This window comes from Cervus elaphus, chromosome 9 (assembly GCF_910594005.1).
Source record: "Cervus elaphus chromosome 9, mCerEla1.1, whole genome shotgun sequence".
Lineage (NCBI taxonomy): Eukaryota > Metazoa > Chordata > Mammalia > Artiodactyla > Cervidae > Cervus > Cervus elaphus.
The window spans coordinates 12173354-12183419 of NC_057823.1; the positions used below are offsets into that span (position 1 = coordinate 12173354).

At 38.2% G+C, this 10066-nt stretch overlaps 1 protein-coding gene across 1 annotated transcript; it reads right to left on the reverse strand.

The window, feature by feature from the left end:
- Nucleotides 1-1294: 1294 nt before the first annotated feature.
- LOC122699338 (olfactory receptor-like protein OLF4) lies at nucleotides 1295-2263 on the reverse strand. Its single transcript, XM_043911171.1, has one exon. It carries the CDS (start codon nucleotides 2261-2263, stop codon nucleotides 1295-1297), a length of 969 nt encoding a protein of 322 aa, XP_043767106.1.
- Between the last annotated feature and the right edge of the window lie 7803 nt (nucleotides 2264-10066).

The window sequence follows — 10066 nt, forward strand, 5'->3', positions numbered from 1 at the left end:
TTGTACAACAGGAACCCAAGCTTTCCAGTGAGTCATCCTTTAATTATGAGGGTGATATATAATGGATGATACTAATACTGTTCATTCTCTGCCCTTTTAGCAGTGGTGAGAAAATTTTGAAGGGTGGAAGTTACTTCATTCTGAGGAATGGAAGGAATCATATGTTGTGGAGGCAGTGGAAATTTCAAACAGACACAAGAAAATAATTTAATAAAAAACCAAAACGTGCTTCCAGTCCTCCAGCTCAATGAATATACCTTATAAATGAACACTGATGGTCCATATGTTGATGAGTATGTGAACTGTCTGAAAAATACATCTTTTTCATAGACTTGATATTTTGTTTCATTGTACTTAGGTTTAACCCTACTCTAAGGCCCTGCATGCTTAGTCGCTTCAGTTGTGTCCTACTCTTTGTGACCCAATGGACCATAACTAAAAGACTTCTCTGTCCATGGGATTCTCCAGGCAAGAATACTGGAGTGTGTTGCCATTTACTTCTCCAGGGAACCTTCCCGACCCAGGAATTGAATCCATATCTCCTGTGTCTCCTGCATTGGTAAGTGGTTTCTTTATAACTAGCATCACCTGGGAAACCCACTCTAAGACCATATTAGCCATATTATATCTATTTATTTACTCATAGGTGACTTCAGAGTAGATTCCACTTGGAGATGTATTTTATTGTCAGATATTGCTAGTGACTATGGTAAATAGAGTAGATGTAAGACTGTACAGAAAATAAGAGCCTAATGAGTAGAAAATACCCTTGATCAGTGACAACAACCAGTATGTTAAATATGTACCAAAAAGAGCAATTAATGTAGTGATATGTAAAGAATGATTTTCACAAAAGTTAGAAATGATGGTCTCAGATTTTCATCTGTTGTAAACTTATAAATAGTTCTGATTGCCAAGAAGTTTTCTCCCCACTTATGGGAATGGTACAGCTCATGACTATTTCTTTTAGTCAAACAAAATAAAAATTACTCAATATGACATATTTTATTTTAGAGGAAATAATTCTTAAGAGATCCATGTAGAGTCTTGAGATAAAAAGGTATTTTCAAATATTTCACATCCAAGATTGGAAATGCAATTTATGAGAGTAGGAAAATGAAAAAGGGAAAAATCATGCATATCAGAGATATGACAAAACATGCAAGTGTGTGGCACATATTGTATGAAGTCAAAATCAAACTAGAAATTCCAAGGAAAATAAAAGAGGCAATGTTCTACTTCCACAATATGATCAAAGACTGGCAATGTTTGGCACAGGCTTTGAGCTCTGCTATCAAGGGCACTTCTTAAGCCCAAGGACAAAATGACATTTTAGAGCTACCTCTTCAAAGAGTATTTTCAGACCCCTCTTTAAGTCTTTATTTCTCAGGCTGTAAATGAAGGGGTTCATCATGGGTGTGACCATGGTGTACATCACTGAGGCTGTTGCACTTGACTGTAAGCTGTGGGTACCAGCAGAGCTAAGGTATACTCCTAAACCTGTACAGTAGAATAAGGAGACAACGGAGAGGTGAGATGCACAGGTGGAAAATGCTTTATACTTCCCCTGAGCTGATGAGATTCCACGTATGGAGGAAAGTATCTTATAATATGAATAAAGGATGCCAGAGAGGGGACCACCAGCCAACAGGACAGCTGCAAAATATATCAGTATGTTATTGAGAAAGGGGTCAGAACTAGCAAGTTGTATCATCTGATTGAGTTCACAGAAAAAGTGGGGGATTTCTAAGACTGTACAGAAGGACAGTCTCAACACCATTAGGCTTTCTAACAAGGAATGCAGGACACTGATGAGCCAGGACACCAGCACCAACAGTTGGCAGAGCTGGGGGTTCATGGTGACCATGTAGTGCAGGGGGTGACAGATGGCCATGAAGCGGTCATAGGCCATCACAGTCAGCAGTAAAATGTCCAGTACTACAAAGAGTGTGAAAAAATACACCTGGGTAATGCAGCCTTCAAATGTTATGATTTTGCTCTGGGTCTGGATGTTCCACAGCATCTTTGGGATGGTGGTGGAGGTGAGGCAGATGTCTACAAAAGACAGGTTGGAGAGGAAGAAGTACATGGGGGTGTGGAGGTGGGAGTCTGAGCTGACAGCCAGGATGATGAGCAGGTTTCCAAACACAGTGATCAGGTACATGGAGAGAAAAAGTCCAAATATGAGAGGTTGCAGTTCTGGTTTCTCTGAAAATCCCAGAAGGTGAAATTCTGAAGCCCCTGTTAGGTTCTTTGGTTCCATTTGGTGGTTTGACTACCAGAAAAGGGGAAAATTACGTGACTATTTTCACACAAATGGGCATTACTCGCATGATTGAATTGCTATCTTTTATATTTTCCCATAAAGATGTTAATGTCAATATTTTGTTCACAGATTTTGTGTACTTTAGGTAAACCCCTACCCACTTCAGTATTCTTCAGCTTCCAATGTGACTCAGCTTGTAAAGAATCCGCCTGCAATGTGGGAGACCTGGGTTCGATCCCTGGGTTTGGAAGAACCCCTGGAGAAGGGAGAGGCTAACCACTCCAGTATTCTGGCCTGGAGAATTCCATGGACTGTATAATCCATGGGGTATCAGAGTCGGACATGACTGAGTGACTTTCACACTTCACTGGGTAAACTCCTGTGTCATCTCTAATTAGCAGACTTGTCTAAGGGTCAGTGTTTTCCCCAAGATGTCACATATTCAGAGTTTTAGTGAGAAATTCTTTCATGCATTTGAAAAATGTAAGTTGAATAGTGACAATGTCCCAAGTACTGTCTATGCAGGGAATGTAGTTTGCTGACAACAAAAGCTCCTAAGATCCCATTTTGGAGATAGAATATAAGCCAACAAAAATTACATAGCATATCAGATGGTGATAGGTGTTGTGTAGAAAAAGGAAGGAAGTATGATGTAGAGAGTCAAAAGGGAGTGTGATTTTTCATGTCTGTTTAGGCAAGACCTGTGAGCAAGGTGCTATTTGAACAGAGACCTCAAGGATGACAGAACTAGGGCCATGAGCATACCTGGGGCAGTGCATCTTGGCAAGGCAGCAGCTAATTTGAAGGTCCTGAAGAAGGTGCTTGTTTAAGATGTTCCAGTCCAGAAAAGGAAGCCATCTCTTGAGGGACATGAGCAGGAGGGAGAGGGAGGAGAAATGGTGTCAGGAGATGTTGAGGAACAAGGTGTTCTCCCTCCTGCTGCTGAAACATCAAGTCACAAGGAGTTCTTCATCCATGTTATGTATCTTCTATATTTTAAGGAATTCACTGTTAGAAAAAGCCATATGAGAGACAATTGAAGGAAAATGCAAAACCAAATTCCAAATGAAAAGTTTATAATCGTTGTTGTTCTGTTGCTACTGAGAGGGTAACAGGTAGGAAGGCTAGGGGCCTCCAAATGGAAGAAATAGGCTGCAAGTGTCAGCACTTAAGTGGCAGGAGGAAACAAATTACACGTGTCAGACCTTCCCCCCCTTTTCTATACAAAATTAAAAGGCAAAATTAAAATTACAATTAAAAGGCGGGTTCTTTCAAAATTCTGTGTTGCCATGAGGACACCTGTTTCCACCTGAGGTTTTTTCAAATCCTGAGATAAGCAATTCATTTTTCTTATGGAAATGTTCTCTTTAGATGTGTTAATGAGACTATGTATTTGCTTGGGAATCTGTCTTTCTTCAAGATTCCTGTCAATTGTTTTATGGCCTGGGATAACTCACCTTGTGCTGATGTTATCTCAAAATGCATATTGTGGGTGAGGGGCCTGGTGCCACTCTCTGAGTTTTGAGACATTTCCTTTTAGCAGCCTGCTAATAGGTCTATAACTTCTTGCTAAAAACTAGCAAGGGAGCACTCTTTCTGCCCGCTTCTGATGTCTATGTCAGAAGCTTTCTCTCTTTTATAATTTAATAAAACTTTATTACACAAAAGCTCTGAGTGATCAAGCCTTGTCCAGTGACAAGGATCTAAGTGACAAGATCCAGTGGCCCTGGATCTAATTCCTCTCCTCCTGAGGCCAAGAATCCCAGCGTGTTTCATGGCTCAGCAATAACCTTTCACTACATCTTGTCCCATTTTTTGCAACCCCATGAAGTGGAGCACACCAGGATTCCCTTTCCTTCACTATCTCCGGGAGTTTGCTCAAACTTATGTCAATTGAGTTGATGATGCCATCCAACCATCTTGCCTTCTGAGTCATAATATTTTAATAATATCACTAATTCAATTTTTTATTATTAAAGGCAATGAAAGAAATAAGATGACAGCAAGTTTTTATAGTATGAGACAGAAACACTATTCAAGTCATAATTTTCTCTTATATGGAAATATATGGATTCCAATATGCATATGGAAGATAAGAGTGATATTTATTCCAATGTAAAGAGAAGAGTCTTTCAGATGGAGGCTGACTACAATGCGATTTTTAGTGATAGATTTAGAACAAAAAGACAATAAGAGATGTGGAAAGTAGTTGGAAATATGCAAAAATGTATCTTATTTGCACTAAATATGAAGAAGAACATTCATTTTCATTTTTGTTTAAGGCAAGGGTTTGCAAGTGAAGAATATTTGAGTGATGGCTCAGTTCCTTCAGTTAAAAAAATATTAGAGAGAGCATAAGATGACTGACACAGATTTTTCACATAAAAAATTTTAAATTCTTACACATTCTGCACAAATAGTTGTATACATACATGACATATTCAGCAATCTTAATGATAAAAACCAAGTTTCTAGTTTGAAAGCATATAATAAAAAAACAGGAGCAAAAACATGCTGAACTTCTCATAGGAAAGCAAAGGACTTGAATGGGTCAATTTTAAAATGAGGAAGTAATTGGCTAGTGAATTTATTTAACTTAATCTCATTTAATCTTTACTTAATCTTTAACATTTATTTAATCTTATAAGCAATGAATAATTGTGGAGTAAGCTCATTGGCATACCCATTTTCACATAATAAAAAATTTTTTAATTTTAATATTAAGAGGCTGGAAATGCTGTGAGATGTATGTCTCCTGAACTGCTGTCGCAGGAAATTGTTTGCCAGTATTCCTTGTTCTGGATCTTACTCATTATAGTGAAATATGCTTCTTCTTTGAAAAATATTCTATATCACTGTACATTCCCCCATAGCTAGTACCCTATATCTCTATTTCAGTTAATTGCAAAGGTACTTATGTTTCACTTTTACTGAAAGCACTTTGTACCTCTCAATCCCTCTTCTTACTGGGCTTCCATGTCCATCATTTAATAGTCAACGTTGACCCCTGGATTGTTGAGTTCAGTATTCACTTCTATGCATCATGAAATAATCCATTAATTTATCAGTCAATACAACAAACAACCGCAGTGATCATGACTCTGGGTTTAGTCTACATAGGTGCTCAGGCGAATTCAGGTCAATATTCGTGGCTGTCATTCCATCTGACCATCTCTTGTAGTATTTACCGGGCTCTTGGACACACCTGGGTGGAGTTTCTGACAGCAAGGTCTCAACATACATCGCCCAACTCATCTTGATGGAGACAGAGACTCTATCTACAGACTAGATTGTGGAGTCAGGCATCGGTCCCCCAACTAGAGTTCTGACTCTGCAAGCATCAACCATGCCCCAATCTAGTCCAAGTTTGCACAGGCTGAGGGACTGCAGCACAGGAAATATTTATGGCTCCTTATGTCTGCTCATTAGTATGTTTCCCTTCTGTAACTACCACCTCTAATAATTGATTTCCCTGTGGGACAGTGGTTTGGTCAGATAGGAAAAGTTTCCTGCTCATACTCTCTGTCTGGGATTCAATGTTACAAGCCAGATGAATTCAGTATTCAGTGTTTATTGCTTCTTTAATAAATTCACCAGTCTTCCAGAGGAATAAACCTTAAGGTCCCAACACTTCACCCCATCTCTGAGTTCAAATTTTCTCCAGAGTCTAAGCTTGAGGATTCTGTCTTGGTTAGATCCCTATTCAAGGCACCAACTTCACTCCTGGTGAGCCACAGCCCTCCATATCTAGAGAAAATTAGCATTCCCATCTTCAAAAGTGGGATAACTTTATTCCTTAATATAAAACCTTGGACAGTATTGTGTTTGGATTTATGAAAGTTTTGCCATAACTGTTAAGAGCTTCATACTTACAGCAACAGTTAAAAGCTTCCAGGAAGTCCCTCATTAGAAAATGTTTGTTATAAGAGTTGTATGGATTTTAGTACTGTATAGGGGCTGTGTAACTTAATATTTAAAAAACTCCATTCTATGTAATTAGTTAGTTCAGTCACTCAGTAGTGTCTGACTCTTTGCGACCCCATGGACTGCAGCACGCCAGGCTTCCCTGTCCATCACCAACTTCTAGAGCTTGCTCAAACTCATGTCCATCGAGTTGGTGATGCCATCCAACCATCTCATCCTCTGTTGTCCCCTTCTCCTGCCTTCAGTCTTTCCCAGCATCAGTGTCTTTTCCAGTGAATCAGTTCTTTGCATCAGGTGGTCAAAGTATTGGAGTTTCAGCTTCAACATCAGTCCTTCCAATGAATACTCAGGACTGATTTCCTTTAGGATGGGCTGGTTGGATCTCCTTGCAGTCCAAGGGATGCTCAAGAGTCATCTCCAACACCACAGTTCAAAAGCATCAATTCTTTGGTGCTCAGCTTTCTTTATAGTCCAAGAATATAAGCCAGCAAAAATTATGTAGCATGGCAGATGGTGGTGGGTGGTATGAAGAAAAAGAAAGGAGGTATGATGTAGAGAGTCAAAAGGGAGCATGAGTTTTCTTGTATGTTTAGGTAAGACCTGTGAACAAGGTGCTATTAGAACAGAGACCTCAAGGATGACAGAACTAGGGCCATGAGCATACCTGGGGCAGTGCATCTTGGCAAGGCAGCAGCTAATTTGAAGGTCCTGAGGAAGGTGCTTGTTTAAGATGCTCCAGTCCAGAAAAGGAAGCCAGTCTGGTGAGGGACATGAGCAGGAGGGAGAGTGAGGAGAGATGGTGTCAGAGGATGTTGAGGAACAAGGTGTTCTCCCTCTTGCTGCTGAAAATTCAAGTCACAAGGGGTTCTTCATCCATGTTTTTTACCTTCTGCACTTTGTGAAATTCAATATTAATAAAGCCATATGAGAAACAATTAATGGAAAATACAAAACCAAATTCTAAAGAAAAGGTTATGATAATTATAACTTAATATCACTAATTCAGTTTTTTATAACAAAAGACATTGAAAGAGATAATATGACAGCAAGTTGTTATAATATGAGACAGAAGCACTGTCCAAGTTAGAATTTCCTCTTACTTAGAAACATGGATTCCAATATGAATGTGGAAGATAAGGGTGATATTTATTCAAATGTAAAGAAGAGAAGTTTTCAAATAGAGGCTGAACATTATGCAACTTTTAGAGACAGGTCTAGAATGAAAGGACCATAAGGAGTAAGAAATGTGGAAAGTAGTTCAAAATATGCAAAAGTGTGATTTATCTGCACCACGCACAAAGAAGAACATTCCTTTTCATTTTTGTTTAAGGTAAGGATTTGCAAGTGAAGAATAGTTAAATGATGGCTCAATTCCATCAGTTAAAAAAAAAATTGGAGAGAGCATAGGATGACTGACGCAGGTTTTACCACACAAAATTTTAAATTCTCAGAAGTTCTACACAAATAATTGTATATATACATGAAATATCTCAGGGCGAACAGCAGTTTTGATCATAAAAATCCAATTTCTAGTTTGAAAGCATATATTAAAAGAAAAAAACTAAACAGGAACAATAACTTGCTGAATTTCCTATATGAAAGCAAAGAATTTGAATGGTCAGTTCTAAAAGGAGGAAGTAATGGACTAACAATTCTACTGGATCAAACCAGTCAATCCTAAAGGAAATCAGTCCTTAATATTCACTGGAAGGACTGATGCTGAAGCTGAAGCTCCAATACTTTGGCCACCTGATGCAAAGAACTGATTCATTGGAAAAGACCCTGATGCTAGGAAAGATTGAAGGCAGGAGGAAAAGGGGATGATACAGGATAAGATGGTTCGATGGCATCACTGACTAGATGGACATGAGTTTGAGCAAGCTCTTAGAGTTGGTGAAAGACAGGGAAGCCTGGCGTGCTGCAGTCCATGGGGTGACAGAGTTGGACATGACTGAGTGACTGAATTGAACAGAACAGAACTGAACCAAACAACTCTACACATATATTTAATCTTATAGGTAATGAAATAACTGCAGGGTAAGCTCTTTGGCACACAATTTTGATGTAATAAAATTTTTTATTTGAATATTAAGAGGGAGGAGACACTGAAATATATGTCTCATGAACTGCTGTTGCAGGGAAATGTTTGGCAGCATTCTGGGTCTGGATCTCATTCATCATAGTTAAATATGCTTCTCCTTAGAAAAACATCCTATATCACTGTACATCCCTCCACCAGCTAATTCCCTATATCTCTACTTTTCCTGCCCATACTCTGTGTCTAGGATACAGAATATATAGTTTTACATTTTCTGCACACCAAATTGTCTTCACCTGAACTTTTGAATGAGAAGTGTATGAATTCATTTCATATACATGATCAATTCTATGTTTTTAATGCAAGGACCCATGAATCACATCAAATAATATACTTCTGAAAAAGTTTGGATTGATATATTCAAAAAGATCTCTCTCTATATATATATGTATATAATCAAGACAAATTGAAAGGTATTCAACAAATTAAAAGGTATTATTGTTGTTTAGTTGTTAAGTCATTTCCAACACTTTACAACCCCATGGACTGTAGCCTGTCAGGCTCCTCTGTTCATGGGCTTTCCAAGGCAAGAATACTGGAGTGGGTTACTTCTTTCTTATAAATTTATTCTCCATTTATATCCATGCTCTTGATGGGACTGTAAATTGGTGCAGCTACTATGGAAAAGAGTAGGGAGACTGCTCAAAAAATTAAGCATAAAATTACCTTATGATCCAGCTATTCCAATTTGAGTATTTATCCTAAAAATACAAAATCAGAAATTTGAAAAGATATATGTGCCCCTAAGTCCATCACAACATTATTTTCAACAGCCAAATATGGAAACAAGCTAAGTGCCCATCAATGGATAATAGGCATGTATGTATGTAAAAGAAGAAGGCATGTATGTATGTAAGAGAAGAAGGCATATGTGTATGTAAAAGAAGAAGGCGTGTATGTATGTAAAAGAAGGCATGTGTGTATGTACAATGTAATGCTACTCAGTTATACAAAAATGATGAAATCTTGGAGGAGGAGATTAAGATGGCTGAGTAAAAAGATGTGGACCCCACCTTGCCCACAAACTCATCAAAAATAATTTACATGTGATATATATACACAACTGTATTTAAAACTGGAGAAGGAAATGGCAACCCACTCCAGTATTCTTGCCTGGAGAATCCCATGGACAGAGGAACCTGGAGGGCTACAGTCTATAGGGTCGCAAAGAGTCGGACACGACAGAGACTAACACACACATATTTAAAATAGATAACTACCCTAATTTTTAAGATTTCTTTCCTTCTGCTAACTCTGGGGTTCTTCATTTCTTCCTTCTCTAATTGCTTTAGGTGTAGAGTTAGGTTATTTATTTGGCTTTTTTCTTGTTTCTTGATGTAAGCCTGTAATGCTATGAACCTTCCCCTTAGCACTGCTTTTACAGTGTCCCATAGGTTTTGGGTTGTTGTGTTTTCATTTTCATTCATTTCTATACATATTTTTATTTCTTTTTTGATTTCTTCTATGATTTGTTGGTTTGAGGCAAGGATATACAATGGAAAAAAGACAACCTCTTTAACAAGTGGTGCTGGGAAAGCTGGTCAACCACTTGTAAAAGAATGAAACTAGAACACTTTCTAACACCATACACAAAAATAAACTCAAAATGGATTAAAGATCTAAATGTAAGACCAGAAACTATAAAACTCCTAGAGGAGAACATAGGCAAAACACTCTTCGACATAAACCACAGCAAGATCCTCTATGACCCACCTCCCAGAATATTGGAAATAAAAGCAAAACTAAACAAATGGGACCTAATGAAACTTAAAAGCTTT

What these genes read in the sequence shown, in the direction of transcription:
- LOC122699338 (XM_043911171.1), bottom strand. Translation starts at nt 2,263, where the DNA reads ATGGAACCAAAGAACCTAACAGGGGCTTCAGAATTTCACCTTCTGGGA.